Source organism: Oncorhynchus kisutch, linkage group LG30 (assembly GCF_002021735.2).
Source record: "Oncorhynchus kisutch isolate 150728-3 linkage group LG30, Okis_V2, whole genome shotgun sequence".
NCBI lineage: Eukaryota > Metazoa > Chordata > Actinopteri > Salmoniformes > Salmonidae > Oncorhynchus > Oncorhynchus kisutch.
In genome coordinates, this window is record NC_034203.2 from 44,957,425 (window position 1) to 44,979,778 (window position 22,354).

General features: G+C 44.1%; 1 protein-coding gene across 1 annotated transcript in view; it reads right to left on the reverse strand.

Moving 5' to 3' along the window:
- Positions 1–22,354, reverse strand: part of LOC109880607 (receptor-type tyrosine-protein phosphatase mu-like) — a 432,469-nt gene that overhangs the window by 354,145 nt on the left and 55,970 nt on the right. Inside the window, 1 exon segment of the mRNA XM_031810129.1 lies at positions 12,604–12,682. Within this exon segment, the coding sequence (XP_031665989.1) occupies positions 12,604–12,682 (79 nt within the window).

Genomic DNA, 22,354 nt, shown 5'->3' on the forward strand with positions numbered 1-22,354 from the left:
ACAACATACCAACAACAGACTAAACAACAGCCTTTTATTAATTGGGGCAGAGTCCACAACAGACTAAACAACAGACTAAACAACAGACCAACAACAGACTAAACAACCGACCAACTACAGCCTGAACAACAGACTAACCACAGGCTAACTACAGGCTAACAACAGACTAAACAACAGACCAAACAACAGACTAAACAATGGCCTTTTATTAATTGGGGCAGAGTCCACAACAGACTAAACAACAGACTAACAACAGACTAACAACAGACTAACAACAGACTAACAACAGACTAAACAACAGACTAACAACAGACTAACAACAGACTAAACAACATACTAACAACAGACTAAATAACAGACTAAACAACAGACTAACTACAGCCTATTTCTGAATTAGGTTCAGAGTCGACAACATTACTTTCTGCTACTGAACCTGGCTTTATAATAAGAGAGATGAATGATCCAATCCAAGTAAATCACGAGACCATTTTCACGTGAAGTATTATTATCACTGTAGCCCCATTCTGTAATGAGGAAAAACCAGGCCATTTCAACATCTGACCTTGATTAGTTAGATAGAATTGCACCCAACTCTCCAAAGACCCTCACGAAGCTAACTGTATCATTTCCCTTTTTCATCTTTCATCAAATGTTTTTCTACTAGTATATCATTGTCACGCCCTGACCTTAGTATTCTTTGTTTTCTTTATTATTTTGGTTAGGTCAGGGTGTGACAAGGGTGGTATGTTTTTCCTGCCTAGGTAGTTTTGTATGTCTATGGTTGCCTAGATTGGTTCTCAATTAGAGGCAGCTGTTTATCGTTGTCTCTGATTGGGAACCATATTTAGGCAGCCATATTCCTTGAGTATTTTGTGGGTTATTGTCTATGTGTTAGTTGCCTGTGTATGCACTTATCATATATATAAACTGCACGTTTGTTTAAGTATTCGTCGTTAATAAATAGAAGATGTATTCATCTCACGCTGCGCCTTGGTCTCATCCATACAACGAACGTGACAATCATTCTATATGATATATTTTATTAGAAGACATGAGCTGTGTTCGAATACCCATACTAACATACTGTATACTACATAGTTAATGAGTATATACTATATACTATTAGTTCCTTTTAGTATACTGTAAACTAACGGTATTGTTTCAGTCGAGCCTAGTAGCACTTCGGCCTGTCTACCGGAAGTTGATGCTGTTGCTATGCAACCTATTGTTAGCTTGTTAGCATAACAAATTACTAGCTAGACATTTTATGACTTCGGGTGTGTTCTTAAATCCAATCTGGAGTGCCAGAGTGCCCCTCTGGACGATAGTAAATTCAGATTTGTCCAGTTTGTAAATTCAGATTGTTTCGCTCTTGGAGCGTGTAGAGGGCACACTGGACGATCTGACCCGAGGAGTAAGGTTGATTCGAGCGTTCTGACGTTACAACGGCAGTCAAGCACCCGAGGCTAGTTTGATGTATTATTAACGTTAAGTAGCTAGCTAACATACTGGTACATACTGCTGTAATGACATGCTATGTGGTTCGTAAAGGTTTGTGTAGCTAACAAATTGTCAGCCCAACATAACGTGTAAGGTAAGTTATTTGAAAAGCCATTACTTTATTACATTGATCAACATTTATTTATTTTAAACATTTGTCTTAATTAGTTAAAGTATTTGTATCTGTTCTTCAGGTGCATATTCTTCCCGCCATTTTCTTCAAATCTGAAAACGGTGTGAAGCCACGGCCATTTCTGAAGAATTGCATTGTGGGCCCTAAAAGCACAGAAATAGTGTCCGGCTGCTTGTATACTTTGTATAGTCGTGCTATAAATTCACAGACAACACAAAGATTCCTTGATGCCCTTCCAGACTCCCTCTGCCTACCCAAGGACGCCAGAGGACAAAAATCAGTTAACCACCTAACTGAGGATCTCAATCTAACATTGCGCAATACCCTAGATGCAGTTGCACCCCTAAAAACAAAAAAAATGTCTCATAAGAAACTAGCTCCCTGGTACACAGAAAATACCCGAGCTCTGAAGCAAGCTTCCAGAAAATTGGAACGGAAATGGCGCCACACCAAACTGGAAGTCTTCCGACTAGCTTGGAAGGACGGTACCGTGCAGTACCGTAGAGCCCTTACTGCTGCTCGATCATCCTATTTTTCTAACTTAATTGAGGAAAATAAGAACAATCCGAAATTCCTTTTTAATACTGTCGCAAAGCTAACTAAAAAGCAGCATTCCCCAAGAGAGGATGACTTTCACTTTAGCAGTGATAAATTCATGAACTTCTTTGAGGAAAAGATTATGATTATTAGAAAGCAAATTACGGACTCCTCTTTAAACCTGCGTATTCCTCCAAACCTCAGTTGTCCTGAGTCTGCACAACTCTGCCAGGACCTAGGATCAAGAGAGACGCTCAAGTGTTTTAGTACTATATCTCTTGACACAATGATGAAAATAATCATGGCCTCTAAACCTTCAAGCTGCATACTGGACCCTATTCCAACTAAACTACTGAAAGAGCTGCTTCCTGTGCTTGGCCCTCCTATGTTGAACATAATAAACGGCTCTCTATCCACTGGATGTGTACCAAACTCACTAAAAGTGGCAGTAATAAAGCCTCTCTTGAAAAAGCCAAACCTTGACCCAGAAAATATAAAAAACTATCGGCCTATATCGAATCTTCCATTCCTCTCAAAAATTTTAGAGAAGGCTGTTGCGCAGCAACTCACTGCCTTCCTGAAGACAAACAATGTATACGAAATGCTTCAGTCTGGTTTTAGACCCCATCATAGCACTGAGACGGCACTTGTGAAGGTGGTAAATGACATTTTAATGGCATCGGACCGAGGCTCTGCATCTGTCCTCGTGCTCCTAGACCTTAGTGCTGCTTTTGATACCATCGATCACCACATTCTTTTGGAGAGATTGGAAACCCAAATTGGTCTACACGGACATGTTCTGGCCTGGTTTAGATCTTATCTGTCGGAAAGATATCAGTTTGTCTCTGTGAATGGTTTGTCCTCTGAGAAATCAACTGTAAATTTCGGTGTTCCTCAAGGTTCCGTTTTAGGACCACTATTGTTTTCACTATATATTTTACCTCTTGGGGATGTTATTCGAAAACATAATGTAAACTTTCACTGCTATGCGGATGACACACAGCTGTACATTTCAATGAAACATGGTGAAGCCCCAAAATTGCCCTCGCTAGAAGCATGTGTTTCAGACATAAGGAAGTGGATGGCTGCAAACTTTCTACTATTAAACTCGGACAAAACAGAGATGCTTGTTCTAGGTCCCAAGAAACAAAGAGATCTTCTGTTGAATCTGACAATTAATCTTAATGGTTGTACAGTCGTCTCAAATAAAACTGTGAAGGACCTCGGCGTTACTCTGGACCCTGATCTCTCTTTTGAAGAACATATCAAGACCATTTCGAGGACAGCTTTTTTCCATCTACGTAACATTGCAAAAATCTGAAACTTTCTGTCCAAAAATGATGCAGAAAAATTAATCCATGCTTTTGTCACTTCTAGGTTAGACTACTGCAATGCTCTATTTTCCGGCTACCCGGATAAAGCACTAAATAAACTTCAGTTGGTGCTAAATACGGCTGCTAGAATCCTGACTAGAACCAAAAAATTTGATCATATTACTCCAGTGCTAGCCTCTCTACACTGGCTTCCTGTCAAAGCAAGGGCTGATTTCAAGGTTTTACTGCTAACCTACAAAGCATTACATGGGCTTGCTCCTACCTATCTCTCTGATTTGGTCCTGCCGTACATACCTATACGTACGCTACGGTCACAAGACGCAGGCCTCCTAATTGTCCCTAGAATTTCTAAGCAAACAGCTGGAGGCAGGGCTTTCTCCTATAGAGCTCCATTTTTATGGAACGGTCTGCCTACCCATGTCAGAGACGCAAACTCGGTCTCAACCTTTAAGTCTTTACTGAAGACTCATCTCTTCAGTGGGTCATATGATTGAGTGTAGTCTGGCCCAGGAGTGGGAAGGTGAACGGAAAGGCTCTGGAGCAACGAACCGCCCTTGCTGTCTCTGCCTGGCCGGTTCCCCTCTTTCCACTGGGATTCTCTGCCTCTAACCCTATTACAGGGGCTGAGTCACTGGCTTGCTGGGGCTCTCTCATGCCGTCCCTGGAGGGGGTGCGTCACCTGAGCGGGTTGATTCACTGTTGTGGTCATCCTGTCTGGGTTGGCGCCCCCCCCCCCCCCTTGGGTTGTGCCGTGGCGGAGATCTTTGTGGGCTATACTCAGCCTTGTCTCAGGATGGTAAGTTGGTGGTTGAAGATATCCCTCTAGTGGTGTGGGGGCTGTGCTTTGGCAAAGTGGGTGGGGTTATATCCTTCCTGTTTGGCCCTGTCCGGGGGTGTCCTCGGATGGGGCCACAGTGTCTCCTGACCCCTCCTGTCTCAGCCTCCAGTATTTATGCTGCAGTAGTTTATGTGTCGGGGGGCTGGGGTCAGTTTGTTATATCTGGAGTACTTCTCCTGTCCTATTCGGTGTCCTGTGTGAATCTAAGTGTGCGTTCTCTAATTCTCTCCTTCTCTCTTTCTTTCTCTCTCTCGGAGGACCTGAGCCCTAGGACCATGCCCCAGGACTACCTGACATGATGACTCCTTGCTGTCCCCAGTCCACCTGGCCATGCTGCTGTTCCAGTTTCAACTGACCTGAGCCCTAGGACCATGCCCCAGGACTACCTGACATGATGACTCCTTGCTGTCCCCAGTCTACCTGGCCATGCTGCTGCTCCAGTTTCAACTTCCACCTGACTGTGCTGCTGCTCTAGTTTCAACTGTTCTGCCTTATTATTATTCGACCATGCTGGTCATTTATGAACATTGAACATCTTGACCATGTTCTGTTATAATCTCCACCCGGCACAGCCAGAAGAGGACTGGCCACCCCACATAGCCTGGTTCCTCTCTAGGTTTCTTCCTAGGTATTGGCCTTTCTAGGGAGTTTTTCCTAGCCACCGTGCTTCTCCACCTGCATTGCTTGCTGTTTGGGGTTTTAGGCTGGGTTTCTGTACAGCACTTTGAGATATCAGCTGATGTACGAAGGGCTATATAAATAAATTTGATTTGATTTGATTTGATTTGTATGTTGGCGAATGTAGTACGGCATCCGAGGACTTTTGGCATATTATTACAGTATATCGATACTATGACCTATAAGCATACTATATACTCAGATTACTTACGCCACAAACAGTACGGTTAGTGAGCTTAGTATGAGTATTTTCAACACAGCTATAGTATCAGTATTATGAACACGGCTATAGTATCAGTATTTTGAACACGGCTATAGTATCAGTATTTTGAACACAGCTATAGTATCAGTATTTTGAACACAGCTATAGTATCAGTATTTTGAACACAGCTATAGTATCAGTATTTTGAACACAGCTATAGTATCAGTATTTGAACACAGCTATAGTATCAGTATTATGAACACAGCTATAGTATCAGTATTTTGAACACAGCTATAGTATCAGTATTTTGAACACAGCTATAGTATCAGTATTTGAACACAGCTATAGTATCAGTATTTTGAACACAGCTATAGTATCAGTATTTGAACACAGCTATAGTATCAGTATTTTGAACACAGCTATAGTATCAGTATTTGAACACAGCTATAGTATCAGTATTTTGAACACAGCTATAGTATCAGTATTTGAACACAGCTATAGTATCAGTATTATGAACACAGCTATAGTATCAGTATTATGAACACAGCTATAGTATCAGTATTTGAACACAGCTATAGTATCAGTATTTTGAACACAGCTATAGTATCAGTATTTGAACACAGCTATAGTATCAGTATTATGAACACAGCTATAGTATCAGTATTTTCAACACAGCTGTAGTATCAGTATTACCTAGTATTATTGCTTTGGCCTGTCAATCCTACTCTCAATGCCAAACCAGACAAATATATCTTTCTCATCGTAGGCTACTATCTTTTCTTTTATTATGTGTTCTAAGGGGAGGCAAAGTTACCACACAGGCAGTACAAAATCACACCTCAGAGCTAGCCGATATTCCACACTAGGACCTATATTCGGTAGATCATGGGTACATCCAATGGGGCAGCAGGGTAGTCTAATGGTTAGAGCGTTGGACTAGTAACCGGAAGGTTGCAAGTTCAAACCCTTGAGCTGACAAGGTACAAATCTGTCATTCTGCCCCTTTTAAAGGCAGAACGAGGCCTAGGCCGTCATTGAAAATACGAATTTGTTCTTAACTGACTTGCCGAGTTAAATAAAGGGGAAAAAATAAAAAATAAATTAATAAATCTCAAATGGCACCATTTTTCTCTATATAGTGCACTATTTTTGGTATCTGGTTAAAAGTAGTACACTACATAGGAAAATAGGGTCCCATAGGCCCCTCGTCAAAAGTAGTGCACTACATAGGGAATAGGGTAGCCATTTGGAACGCGACCGTATGAGTATTACTCAGAGAAACCCGACCACCCAGCCACTAAACGGCGTATTGATCCGTTCACATTTCTACATTTAAATGCACGTGATCACCTCCTGCTACATTTATATGCAGTGCAGAAACTAGTCCTATGGAAATCCATCTCATTGACATTTATAGGAATTTAGCTACTTGATCCTGTGGTCACGAGATAATTTGATTGTGATGTGTGTGTGTGTGTGTGTGTGTGTGTGTTTGAGCATGTTTGTTTGGTCACCAAATAGTTTGCATATAACAATCTGATCTATGCTCTGTGTGATATATCATTGATTATTTAAGCTTGTAAGCTAGCTGCGAATTAATTGAAGGAGAACCATGGTGGTATTGATTGTAGCTGATGTCATGTAGATTGCTCTGACCGTACCACAGTGAGGCGTCTAACCTCGGCACACCCCTGGGATGAACTTAAAGAACATGAGACTCCCAGGCTGGTACCAAACAGAACATAGCTCTCCCTCAACACCTAGAAACACACGTTCACTACCTGAGATACATGATTGATAACACACATACAGTGAGATGAATCAGAGCCTTTGACTTTTCCCCACAGTGTGTTTACGTTTCAGCCTTGGTTCTAAAAACAGATTAAATAAATGTTCCCCACCTCATCAGTATAACATGTTTTATACATTTGCAAAAAGAATTCCTTAAAACCTGTTTTTGCTTTGTCATTATGGGGTATTGTGATGTCATTATGGGGTATTGTGATGTCATTATGGGGTATTGTGATGTCATTATGGGGTATTGTGGTGTCATTATGGGGTATTGTGATGTCATTATGGGGTATTGTGATGTCATTATGGGGTATTGTGATGTCATTATGGGGTATTGTGATGTCATAATGGGGTATTGGGATGTCATTATGGGGGATTGTGATGTCATTATGGGGTATTGTGATGTCATTATGGGGGATTGTGATGTCATTATGGGGGATTGTGATGTCATTATGGGGTATTGTGATGTCATTATGGGGGATTGTGATGTCATTATGGGGGATTGTGATGTCATTATGGGGGATTGTGATGTCATCATGGGGGATTGTGATGTCATCATGGGGGATTGTGATGTCATCATGGGGGATTGTGATGTCATCATGGGGGATTGTGATGTCATCATGGGGGATTGTGATGTCATCATGGGGGATTGTGTGTATGTTGATGAGGGAAACAAATATAATGTAATGTAAAAACAATAAAACATTCCTAATGCACTGTATGTCCAGTAATAGCAGAGGCCTGTCTGTGGTACATGCAGAAACACTCACTCTGCATATAATAACCTACTACCCACCAAGTCAAGCAAGTCTGAACAACAAACTTTTGGTTTATTATTCGATTGAGTTGTCAACATACACTACCGTTCAAGTTTGGGGTCACTTAGAAATGTCCTTGTTTTCCATATAAATCATACATGAAATGAGTTGCAAAATGAATAGGAAATATAGTCAAGACGTTGACAAGGTTAGAAATAATGATTTTTTAATTTAAATAATAATTGTGTCCTTCAAACCTTGCTTTTGCCAAAGAATCCTTCATTTGTGGCAATTACAGTCTTGCAGACCTTTGGTGTTCTTGTTGTCAATTTGTTGAGGTAATCTGAAGAGATTTCACCCCATGCTTCCTGAAGCACCTCCCACAAGATGGATTGGCTTGCTGGGCACTTCGTACGTACCATACAGACTAGCTGCTCCCACAACAGCTCAATAGGGTTGAGATCTGGTGACTGTGCTGGCCACTCCATTATAGACAGAATAACAGCTCTTACCGAAATAGTTATTGCATAGTTTGGAGCTGTGCTTTTGGTCATTGTCCTGTTGTAGGAGGAAATTGGCTCCAAATAAGCGCCGTCCACAGCGCATGGCATGGCGTTGCAAAATGGAGTGATAGCCTTCGTTATTCAAGATCCCTTTTACCCTGTACAAATCTCCCACTTTACCATCACCAAATCACCCCCGGACCATCACCCCCAGACCATCACCCCCAGACCATCACCCCCGGACCATCACCCCCGACAATCACCCCCAGACCATCACCCCCGACCATCACCTCAGACCATAACCCCCGACCATCACCCCCAGACCATCACATTGCCTCCACCATGTTTGCCGGACGGCGTCAAGCACTCCTCCAGGATCTTTTCATTTTTTCTGCATCTCACGAATGTTCTTTGTGATCCGAACACCTCAAACTTAGATTTGTCTGTCCATAACACCTTTTTTTCCAATCTTCCTCTGTCCAGTGTCTGTGTTCTTTCGACCGATCTTAATCTTTTCTTTTTATTGTCCAGTCTGAGAAATGGCTTTTTCTTTGCAACTCTGCCTAAAAGGCCAGCATCCCGGAGTCGCCTCTTCACTGTTGACATGGAGACTGGACAGAGGAACTCTGCCTAGAAGGCCAGCATCCCGGAATCACCTCTTCACTGTTGACATGGAGACTGGACAGAGGAACTCTGCCTAGAAGGCCAGCATCCCGGAGTCGCCTCTTCACTGTTGACATGGAGACTGGATAGAGGAACTCTGCCTAGAAGGCCAGCATCCCGGAGTCGCCTCTTCACTGTTGACATGGAGACTGGACAGAGGAACTCTGCCTAGAAGGCCAGCATCCCGGAATCACCTCTTCACTGTTGACATGGAGACTGGACAGAGGAACTCTGCCTAGAAGGCCAGCATCCCGGAGTCGCCTCTTCACTGTTGACATGGAGACTGGATAGAGGAACTCTGCCTAGAAGGCCAGCATCCCGGAGTCGCCTCTTCACTGTTGACATGGAGACTGGACAGAGGAACTCTGCCTAGAAGGCCAGCATCCCGGAATCACCTCTTCACTGTTGACATGGAGACTGGACAGAGGAACTCTGCCTAGAAGGCCAGCATCCCGGAATCACCTCTTCACTGTTGACATGGAGACTGGACAGAGGAACTCTGCCTAGAAGGCCAGCATCCCGGAGTCGCCTCTTCACTGTTGACATGGAGACTGGACAGAGGAACTCTGCCTAGAAGGCCAGCATCCCGGAATCACCTCTTCACTGTTGACATGTAGACTGGACAGAGGAACTCTGCCTAGAAGGCCAGCATCCCGGAGTCGCCTCTTCACTGTTGACATGGAGACTGGATAGAGGAACTCTGCCTAGAAGGCCAGCATCCCGGAGTCGCCTCTTCACTGTTGACATGGAGACTGGATAGAGGAACTCTGCCTAGAAGGCCAGCATCCCGGAGTCGCCTCTTCACTGTTGACTTTGAGACGGGTGTTTGGCAGATATTATTTAATGAAGCTGCCAGTTGATGGCTGTCATGTTCTTAACTGACTTGTTAAATAAAGGTAGAGTGAAATACAAATAAAAAGTGCTCACACTTCAATCCGAGAGGATTTAAATAGATATGTATGTATTTAACTAAGCAAGTCAGTTAGGGAACAGATTCTTATTTACAATGACGGCCTAGAAACAGTGGGGTTAACTGCCTTGTTCAGGGGAACAGTGGGTTAACTGCCTTGTTCAGGGGAACAGTGGGTTAACTGCCTTGTTCAGGGGAACAGTGGGTTAACTGCCTTGTTCAGGGGAACAGTGGGTTAACTGCCTTGTTCAGGGGAACAGTGGGTTAACTGCCTTGTTCAGGGGAACAGTGGGTTAACCGCCTTGTTCAGGGGAACAGTGGGTTAACTGCCTTGTTCAGGGGAACAGTGGGTTAACTGCCTTGTTCAGGGGAACAGTGGGTTAACTGCCTTGTTCAGGGGAACAGTGGGTTAACTGCCTTGTTCAGGGGAACAGTGGGTTAACTGCCTTGTTCAGGGGAACAGTGGGTTAACTGCCTTGTTCAGGGGAACAGTGGGTTAACTGCCTTGTTCAGGGGAACAGTGGGTTAACTGCCTTGTTCAGGGGAACAGTGGGTTAACTGCCTTGTTCAGGGGAACAGTGGGTTAACTGCCTTGTTCAGGGGAACAGTGGGTTAACTGCCTTGTTCAGGGGAACAGTGGGTTAACTGCCTTGTTCAGTGGCAGAACGACAGCTCAGGGATTCAATCCAGCAACCTTTTTGGTTACTGGCCCAATGCTCTAACCACTAGGATACCTGCTGGTTACTGGCCCAATGCTCTAACCACTAGGCTACCTGCTGAGGTTTTGGCTGGCCAACACTCTTATGGAAAGAGAGAATAGATAGGACAGAGGTTTTGGTTGGCCAACACACTTATGGAAAGAGAGAATAGATAGGACAGAGGTTTTGGTTGGCAAACACACTTATGGAAAGAGAGAATAGATAGGACAGAGGTTTTGGTTGGCCAACACACTTATGGAAAGAGAGAATAGATAGGACAGAGGTTTTGGTTGGCCAACACTCTTATGGAAAGAGAGAATAGATAGGACAGAGGTTTTGGTTGGCCAACACTCTTATGGAAAGAGACAAAAGAGTCTCTCCTGACCCCTCCTGTCTCAGCCTCAATTATTTATGCTGCAGTAGTTTATGTGTCGGGGGACTAGGGTCAGTCTGTTATATCTGGAGTACTTCCTCCTGTCTTATCCGGTGTCCTGTGTGAATTTAAGTATGCTCTCTCTAATTCTCTCTCTCTTTTTCTCTCTTTCTTTCTTTCTTTCTTTCTTTCTCTCTCTCAGAGGACCTGAGCCCTAGGACCATGCCTCAGGACTACCTGGCATGATGACTCCTTGCTGTCCCCAGTCCACCTGGCGATGCTGCTGCTCCAGTTTCAACTGTTCTGCCTGCGGCTATGGAACCCTGACCTGTTCACCGGACAAGCTACCTGTCCCAGACCTGCTGTTTTCAAACTCTCTAGATGTGCCACCCGGCACAGCCAGAAGAGGACTGGCCACCCCTCATAGCCTGGTTCCTCTCTAGGTTTCTTCCTAGGTTTTGGCCTTTCTAGGGAGTTTTTCCTAGCCACCGTGCTACTACACCTGCATTGCTTGCTGTTTGGGGTTTTAGGCTGGGTTTCTGTACAGCACTTTGTGACATCGGTTGATGTAAGAAAGGCTTTACAAATATATTTGATTGAAATGTGATTTAATACATGGAAGATTCAAAAAATGGCCATATGCAGCATATGGTGCCATCTCTCTCTCTCTCTCTCTCTCTCTCTCTCTCTCTCTCTCTCTCTCTCTCTCTCTCTCTCTCTCTCTCTCTCTCTCTCTCTCTCTCTCTCTCTCTCTCTCTCTCTCTCTCTCTCTCTCTCTCTCTCTCTCTCTCTCTCTCTCTCTCTCTCTCTCTCTCTCTCTCTCTCTCTCTCTCTCTCTCTCTCTCTTTCTCTCATTCCCTCTCTCTCTCTCTCTCATTCCCTCTCTATCTCTATCTCTCTCATTCCCTCTATATCTCTCACTCTCTCCTCCATTCTCTCATTCCCTCTCTCGCTCTCTCCTCCATTCTCTCATTATCTCTCAGTTTCTCCCTCTCCTCCATTCTCTCATAATTCCCTCGGTTTCTCTCTCTCCTCCAATCTCTCATTCCCTCTCTCTCTCACTCTCATTCTCTCTCTATTTCTGACTCTCTCCTCCATTCTGTCATTTCCTCTGTTTCTCTCTCTCTCCTCCATTTAGTCGTTCCAGTTCTGTCTCTCTAGGGAGGGAGGGAGGGGGAGAGGGAGAGGGAGAGGGAGAGGGGGAGGGAGGGATGGATTGTTTTATAGCTATTGTCTGGTGCTATGAGAAGGAATGTTGTTGTGTGTTCCTAACACCTTGAGAAAAATATAGTGTCTCTGTGCTATATTGAAAGATATTGTGTGTCGCTGTGCTATATTGAAAGATATAGTGTCTCCGTGCTATGTTGAAAGATATAATGTCTCTGTGCTATATTGATATCTGAAGGTGTCAGGAAAAGAACAAGGAGGATAGTTTGATGTATTTTATGCAGACAGAGGGGTGAGGGCTTTCTTTGTGTGTGTGTGTGTGTGTGTGTGTGTGCTAATGTGTGTGTGTGTGTGTGTGTGTGTGTGTGTGTGTGTGTGTGTGTGTGTGTGTGTGTGTGTGTGTGTGTGTGTGTGTGTGTGTGTGTGTGTGTGTGTGTGTGTGTGTGTGTGTGTGTGTGTGTGTGTGTGTGTGTGTGTGTGTGTGTGTGTGTGTGTGTGTGTGTGTGAGGGAGACTTACTGCACTGGTGGCCCTGCAGCACCACGTCTTTGATGGCCAGCAGGCCCCGATGGCCGGAGGTCACCACTTCAAACACCATCTGAGGAGAGAGGTGACACATCGATAATAACACTGATAATGCACACGTCTTCCAAATGTCACTCATCCTCCACAGTCCTCCCCTCCACCCCCCAGTCCTCCCCTCCCCTCCCCAGTCCTCCCCTCCACCCCCCAGGCCTGTTAGAATACTAAGGGTTACTACAGAATGATAGAATTCTAAGGGTTAATACAGAATGATAGAATACTAAGGGTTACTACAGAATGATATAATACTAAGGGTTACTACAGAATGATATAATACTAAGGGTTACTACAGAATGATATAATACTAAGGGTTACTACAGAATGATAGAATACTAAGGGTTACTACAGAATGATATAATACTAAGGGTTACTACAGAATGATAGAATACAGAATGATAGAATACTAAGGGTTACTACAGAATGATAGAATACTAAGGGTTAATACAGAATGTTAGAATACTAAGGGTTAATACAGAATGATAGAATACAGAATGTTAGAATACTAAGGGTTAATACAGAATGTTAGAATACTAAGGGTTAATACAGAATGATAGAATACAGAATGTTAGAATACTAAGGGTTACTCACAGTAATGTAAGCAGAATTCTGTGAATGTTAGAATTAGACCATGGTCAAATCTTTATGTCAAACACTTTCAAATACTTAATAACTGGTGAAGATCTCCAAGCTAAACGAAACGTACCTCAAATACTTTTTGAAATATTTCAATAATTTGAAAATGTTTGACATCATGTATTTGACCCTGAGTGAAGAGACGATAAAAGAGATAGGACACGACAGACTAGGGCGGGTCCCCTTTAGAATGTTTGAGTTATGTCCCATGGTTTATATAGATAGAACAGAATTTCCTAGCTATGGTGAGCAGTCGGCACTGGGGTTAAAAAGGGAAATGGAATGCCAGTCCTACCCAAAAAACTGGGTGCGGACCAGAGAGTAGGAACACACCCAGAGGCATGCCTAGCCTACACATGTCCCATAGTGATGACCTCAGTCTCTAAATACTGTAACACCTTACGTCCTCCTCTATAGTTCTGGATGGTACATAGTGATGACATCATTCATTTTACAGTAGTGAGATGTGACAGAAAGAGTTGTGTTATGTCCTACCATGCCAGCCTTAGACTAGCGTATTTTATATCAACAGTAAGGTAGTAGCACAATCAGAGAAAGACAGACAGAACCAAGCAGATACCATTCAGACACCAGTCTAAACGTCAACGGTGAAGAGGTGACTCCGGGGTGATGGCCACCTAGGCAGAGTTGCAAAGGAAAACGCCATATCTCAGACTGGCCAAAAAGAAGAAAAATCGAAGATGGGCAAAAGAATACAGATACTGGACAGAGGAACTCTGCCTCGATGGCCAGCATCCCGGAGCCACCTCTTCACTGTTGACGTTGAGACTGGACAGAGGAACTCTGCCTCGACGGCCAGCATCCCGGAGCCACCTCTTCACTGTTGACGTTGAGACTGGTGTTTTGCAGGTATTATTTAATGAAGCTGCCAGTTGATGACTTGTGAGGCGTCTGTTTCTCAAACTAGACACTCTAATGCACTTGTCCTCTTGCTCAGTTGTGCACCAGGGCCTCCCACTCCTCTTTCTATTCTGGTTAGAGCCACTTTGCGCCGTTCTGTGAAGGGAGTAGTACACAGCGTTGTACGAGATCTTCAGTTTCTTGGAAATTTCTCGCATGGAATAGCCTTCATTTCTCAGAACAAGAATAGACTGACGAGTTTCAGAAGAAAAGGTCTTTGAGATGTTTCTACAACTTGTTTGGAGTTCACCTGTGGTAAATTAAATTGATTGGACATGATTTGGAAAGGCACACACTTGCCTATTTAAGGGTCCACAGTTGACAGGTGCATGTCAGAGAAAAAACCAAGCCATGAGGTCGAAGGAATTGTCAGTAGAAAGCCGAGACAGGATTGTGTCGAAGCACAGATCTGGGGAAGGGTACAGAAACAGATTATGCAGCATTGAAGGTCCCCAAGAACACAGTGGCCTCCATCATTCTTAAATGGAAGATGTTTGGAACCACCAAGACTCTTCCTAGAGCTGCCCGCCTGGACAAACTCATCATTCAGGGGAGAAGGGCCTTGGTCAGGGAGGTGACCAAGAACCCGATGGTCACTCTGACAGAGCTCTAGACTTCCTCTGTGGAGATGGGAGAAACTTCCAGAAGGACAATCATCTCCGCAGCACTACACCAATCAGGCCTTTATGGTAGAGTGGCCAACGGGAAGCCACTCCTCAGTAAAGGCACATGACAGCCCGCTTGGAGTTTGCCAAAAGGCACATAAAGACTCTCAGACCACAAGAAACAAGTCTCTGATCTGATGAAACCAAGATCAACTCTTTGGCACTATCCCTAGGGTGAAGCATGGTGGTGGCAGCATCATGCTGTGGGGATGTTTTTCAGCAGCAGGGACTGGGAGACTAGTCAGGATCAAGGCAAAGATGAACGGAGCGAAGTACAGAGAGATCCTTGATGAAAACCTTCTACAGAGTGCTCAGGACCTCCGACTGGGGCGAAGGTTCACCTTTCAACAGGACAATGACCCTAAGCACACAGCCAAGACAACGCAGGAGTGGCTTCGGGACAAGTTTCTGAATGTCGTTGAGTGGCCCAACTGGAGCCCGGAGTTGAACCCAATCTAAAATTTCTGGAGTGATGGTAAAATAGCTGTGCAGCAATACTCCCCATCCAATCTGACAGAGCTTGAGAGGATCGGCAGAGAAGAATGGAAACTCCCCAAATAAAGGTGTGCCAAGTTTAGTGTCATACCCAAGAAGACTCATGGCTGTAATCGCTGCCAAAGGTGCTTCAACAAAGTACTGAGTAAAGGGTCTGAATAATTATGCGAATGTCATATTTCTGTGTTTAATTTTGAATAATTCAGCAAACATTTCTAAAAACTTGTTTTTGCTGTGTCACTGTGGGATATTGTGTGTAGATTGATTGGGGGGGGGGGTATTTTAATTTAATACATTTGAGAATAAGGCTGTAACGTAACAAAATGCAGAACAAGTCAAGGGCTCCGAAACACTTTCCAAAGTCACTGTATATATTTTTTTAACTGGATATTTTCCCACCAATTTTTTTTATGAATATTGCTAGCAAAAACAGAATAAATAAATGTTTAATTACATACCTACAGTAGAAAAGAGGCAAATATATGACTTTTAATGTTGTCAACTTTATTTCTCTACTACTAATTTTGAGCAAATTATGAATTGGCAAGTTATTCTGGCTGCAAAATCAAACTCCAGTTTACAGTTTAGCTCATAGCCAATCACTACCCCAGTTTACAATCTAGCTCATACCCCAAAAAATCCCCAGGTTACAGTCTAGCTCATAGCCAATCACTCCCCCAGTTTACAATCTAGCTCATACCCCAAAAAATCCCCAGGTTACAGTCTAGCTCAAAACCAAATACTTCCCAGTTTACAGTCTAGCTCATAGCCAAATACTCCCCAGTTTACAGTCTAGCTCATAGCCGAATACTCACCAGTTTACAGTCTAGCTCATTGCCAATAACTCCCCAGTTTACAGTTTAGCTCATAGCCAAAAACTCCCCCGTTTACAGTCTAGCTCATAGCCAAATACTCCCCCGTTTACAGTCTAGCTCATAGCCAATCACTCCCCAGTTTACAGTCTACCTCATAACCAATCACTCCGCAGTTTACAATCTTGCTCATACCCAATAACTCCCAAGTTTACAATCTAGCTCATACCCAATAACTCCGCAGTTTACAATCTTGCTCATACCCAATAACTCCCCAGTTTACAATCTAGCTCATACCCAATAACTCCCCAGCTTACAGTCTAGCTCATACCCAATAACTCCCCAGCTTACAGTCTAGCTCATACCCAATAACTCCCCAGCTTACAGTCTAGCTCATACCCAATAACTCCCCAGTTTACAGTCCAGCTCACAGCCGAAAACTCCCCAGTTTACTGTCTAGCTTGATCATAGCCAATCACTCCCCAGGTTACAGTCTAGCTCAAAATCAAATACTTCTCCGTTTACAGTCTTAGCTCAAAGCCAATCACCTCCCAGTTTACATTAAAGCTAGCTCATAGCCAATCACCTCCCAGTTTACATTAAAGCTAGATCATAGCCAAATACTCCCCAGGTTACAGTCTAGCTCACAGCCGAAAACTCCCCAGTTTACAGTCTAGCTCATACCCAATCACTCCCCAGTTTACAGTCTAGCTCATACCCAATCACTCCCCAGTTTACAGTCTAGCTCATACCCAATCACTCCCCAGTTTACAGTCTAGCTCATACCCAATCACTCCCCAGTTTACAGTCTAGCTCATACCCAATAACTCCCCCAGTTTACAGTCTAGCTCATACCCAATAACTCCCCCAGTTTACAGTCTAGCTCATACCCAATCACTCCCCAGTTTATAGTCTAGCTCATACCCAATCACTCCCCAGTTTACAGTCTAGCTCATACCCAATAACTCCCCCAGTTTACAGTCTAGCTCATACCCAATCACTCCCCAGTTTATAGTCTAGCTCATACCCAATCACTCCCCAGTTTACAGTCTAGCTCACAGCCAATAACTCCCCCAGTTTACAGTCTAGCTCATAGCCAAATACTCCCCCGTTTACAGTTTATGTTGTAAATAGCAATAAATAGAAATGATTCTATAATATGCTAAATATTCAAAGTAAAACATGAAAAGTTTTAGGATGACCTGACAGAGAAGTAATTATCTCAGATGAAAGACCTAGTTTGGACTTTATAAAAAACATAACTTGTAATTACTGAATAATATCAGAGTACCAGGTGGTTTCATTATGACAATCACACACACACACACGCACACACACACACACACACACACACACACACACACACACACACACACACACACACACACACACACACACACACACACACACACACACACAATCCCTTAGGTTATATCAGAGTACCAGGTGGTTTCATTATGACAATCACACACACACACACGCACACACACACACACACACACACACACACACACACACACACACACACACACACACACACACACACACACACACACACACACACACACACACACACACACACACACACACACACACACACACACACACAATCCCTTAGGTTACTATGCAATTACAGACACCTATAATTAACACGTGTTGCTAATTAGATGTAATTTGGATCATTTAGCTTTTTTAATTTTCCTTGTGAGGAAGAGAACAAATATCATTCGTGAAGAAGTATTTTACCATTTGGTCAGTTTGGAGTGTGAGACCGTTATTTACACAAACACATACAGTACACACACACACACACACACACACACACACACACACACACACACACATACACACATACACACATACACACACACACACACACACACACACACACACACACACACACACACACACACACACACACACACACACACACAACACACACACACACACACACACACTGGGGCCTGTAGCCTGCTCTAATGAAATAGCCCTGTGGGGCCTAATCTCCCGTTGGTTGGGATATCAAGAAGGACCTCTGCATCATATACCATGTCCTACTCTATGTCCCAAATGGCACCCTATTCCCTATATAGTGCACTACTTTTGACCAGGGCCCAATGGCACCCTATTCCCTATATAGTGCACTACTTTTGACCAGGGCTCATAGGAAATAGGGTCACATTTGGGACGCAGAGGAGAGTTCCCCTCTCTTCCTCAATGAGACCTAGAAACACTGATAATCAGGGTGTGAAATGTTTTTTAAAAATTATTTAACCAGGTAGGCTAGTTGAGAACAAGTTCTCATGTACAACTGCGACCTGGCCAAGATAAAGCATAGCAGTGTGAACAGACAACACAGAGTTACACATGGAGTAAACAATTGGTAAACAAATAATCAGATGGTCATGTGCAGGTAGAGATATTGGTGTGCAAAAGAGCAGAAAAGTAAATAAATATAAACAGTATGGGGATGAGGTAGGTAAAATTGGGTGGGCTATTTACCGATAGACTATGTACAGCTGCAGCGATCATTTAGCTGCTCAGATAGCAGATGTTTGAAGTTGGTGAGGGAGATAAAAGTCTCCAACTTCAGCGATTTTTGCAATTCGTTCCAGTCACAGGCAGCAGAGAACTGGAACGAAAGGCGGCCAAATGAGGTGTTGGCTTTGGGGATGATCAGTGAGATACACCTGCTGGAGCGCGTGCTACGGGTGGGTGTTGCCATCGTGACCAGTGAACTGAGATAAGGTGGAGCTTTACCTAGCATGGACTTGTAGATGACCTGGAGCCAGTGGGTCTGGCGATGAATATGTAGCGAGGGCCAGCCGACTAGAGCATACAAGTCGCAGTGGTGGGTGGTATAAGGTGCTTTAGTAACAAAACGGATGGCACTGTGATAAACTGCATCCAGTTTGCTGAGTAGAGTATTGGAAGCTATTTTGTAGATGACATCGCCGAAGTCGAGGATCGGTAGGATAGTCAGTTTTACTAGGGTAAGTTTGGCGGCGTGGGTGAAGGAGGCTTTGTTGCGGAATAGAAAGCCGACTCTAGATTTGATTTTAGATTGGAGATGTTTGATATGAGTCTGGAAGGAGAGTTTACAGTCTAGCCAGACACCTAGGTATAGATGTTCACATATTCTAGGTCGGAACCATCCAGGGTGGTGATGCTAGTCGGGCGTGCGGGTGCAGGCAGCGAACGTTTGAAAAGCATGCATTTGGTTTTACTAGCGTTTAAGAGCAGTTGGAGGCCACGGAAGGAGTGTTGTATGGCATTGAAGCTCGTTTGGGGGTTAGATAGCACAGTGTCCAAGGACGGGCCGGAAGTATACAGAATGGTGTCGTCTGCGTAGAGGTGGATCAGGGAATCGCCCACAGCAAGAGCAACATCATTGATATATACAGATAAAAGAGTCGGCCCGAGAATTGAACCCTGTGGCACCCCCATAGAGACTGCCAGAGGACTGGACAGCATGCCCTCCAATTTGACACACTGAACTCTGTTTGCAAGGTAGTTGGCGAACCAGGCAAGGCAGTCATCAGAAAAACCGAGGCTACTGAGTCTGCCGATAAGAATATGGTGATTGACAGAGTCGAAAGCCTTGGCAAGGTCGATGAAGACGGCTGCACAGTACTGTCTTTTATCGATGGCGGTTATGATATCGTTTAGTACCTGGAGCGTGGCTGAGGTGCACCCGTGACCGGCTCGGAAACCAGATTGCACAGCGGAGAAGGTACGGTGGGATTCGAGATGGTCAGTGATCTGTTTGTTGACTTGGCTTTTGAAGACCTTAGATAGGCAGGGCAGGATGGATATAGGTCTGTAACAGTTTGGGTCCAGGGTTTCTCCCCCTTTGAAGAGGGGGATGACTGTGGCAGCTTTCCAATCCTTGGGGATCTCAGACGATATGAAAGAGAGGTTGAACAGGCTGGTAATAGGGGTTGCGACAATGGCGGCGGATAGTTTCAGAAATAGAGGGTCCAGATCCAAATCACTGTGACTGGGGCTGTGTGCGATGATGTACCCCGGTGAAGTGATGAGGTGAGGTGGCAGCTGAAAACTCAAATTATATAGAACTGGCACTGAGAGGAGAGGAAGGACATAGGCCCATTGCCATGGATACAAGAGGTTCATATTCAGAAGTAATATGTAACTAAGCAATGAGGCACACGCGGCAGTGTTGTATCATGAATAGAGTCACAGATAAGAGGCAGTGTTGTATCATGAATAGAGTCACAGGTAAGAGGCAGTGTTGTATCATGAATACAGTCACAGATAAGAGGCAGTGTTGTATCATGAATACAGTCACAGGTAAGAGGCAGTGCTGCATCATGAATAAGGTCACAGGTAAGAGGCAGTGCTGTATCATGAATACAGTCACAGATAAGAGGCAGTGTTGTATCATGAATACAGTCACAGATAAGAGGCAGTGCTGTATCATGAATACAGTCACAGGTAAGAGGCAGTGCTGCATCATGAATAAGGTCACAGGTAAGAGGCAGTGTTGTATCATGAATACAGTCACAGGTAAGAGGCAGTGCTGTATGGTATGATATGGTATGGTATTGTGTTGTATGGTATGGTATTGTGTTGTATGGAATGGTATTGTGTGGCATGGTATGGTATTGTGTGGCATGGTATGGTATGGTGGGGTGTGTATGGTATGGTAAGGTACGGTATGGTATGGTAAGGTATGGTATGGTACAGCATGGTATGGTAAGGATTGGTATGGTATGGTAAGGTATGGTAAGGTATGGTATGGTAAGGTATGGTATGGTAAGGTATGGTATGGTACGGTATGGTAAGGTATGGTATGGTATGGTAAGGTATGGTGAGGTATGGTAAGGTATGGTAAGGTATGGTATGGTATGGTAAGGATTGGTATGGTATGGTATGGTAAGGTATGGTATGGTAAGGATTGGTATGGTATGGTAAGGTACGGTATGGTAAGGATTGGTATGGTATGGTAAGGTACGGTATGGTATGGTAAGGGTTGGTATGGTAAGGTACACTCTCCTGCAACCCGCCTCACCAATAAAAAAAAAAGTATTATTCACCTCAAATCTGGAATCCACAATAGAAGCTAGCCAGAAGCTAGCCAGAAGCTAGCCAGTTTACTGGCTAACGTTAGTATTCAGCTAACCACGGTTGGTGGTCATCAGCTATCCTTTAGCTTGAAAAGCTATTGGCAGTTTTGTACAACGCGACTCAGTCCAGAGCATACCGGACCTATTTTCTCTCCATGTCCCTGGATTTCAACCGCTAACTCTGGACATTTACACCTGGATCTTGCAGCTAGCTAGCTGCTATCCGAGTGACTATTGGCTTATGTCGATTCCGGAGAAAACATCAATTATTCCGGAGCTAGCCAGCTGAAGATTTCCATCAGCCACTCCTGGGCTACAATCACCTATCTGGACCCGTTTTACTGCCGATGCGGAGCCCCACCGGGCCTTCACAACTGGACTACCGACGTTATCTGCCTGAGGGAGTTATTCAACTGGCCCCTCCATCGCGACGTTACCTGAACGCCCATCTGCGGCCCGCTAATCGTTAGCTGTCTTATCGGCTGCTATCTGAATAGGTCTATCGGACAATTTTCTTGGGTCACTATAACTATATCTATTTTGCCAATTGGATTGATCCCCTTTACCACACGGAACCCCACTAATCTACCGACGGAAACGCACGAGGTGGCTAAAAACAGACCTCCATCCTCTGCTAGCTTGCTACCCATTTTTTTTTTTACCTTTATTTTACTAGGCAAGTCAGTTAAGAACAAATTCTTATTTTCAATGACGGCCTAGGAACAGTGGGTTAACTGCCTGTTCAGGGGCAGAACGACAGATTTGTACCTTGTCAGCTCGGGGGTTTGAACTTGCAACCTTCCGGTTACTAGTCCAACGCTCTAACCACTAGGCTACCCTGCCGCCCCATGGCCCTGCTAGCTGTCTGAATCACCGTGACCCCAACCAACCTCACTACTCACTGGACCCTTATGATCACTCGACTAAGCATGCCTCTCCTTAATGTCAATATGCCTTATCCATCGCTGTTCTGGTTAGTGTTTATTGGCTTATTTCAGAGCCTCTAGCCCTGCTCATTATACTTTATCCAACCTTTCAGTTCCACCACCTGCGATGACATCACCTGGTTTCAATG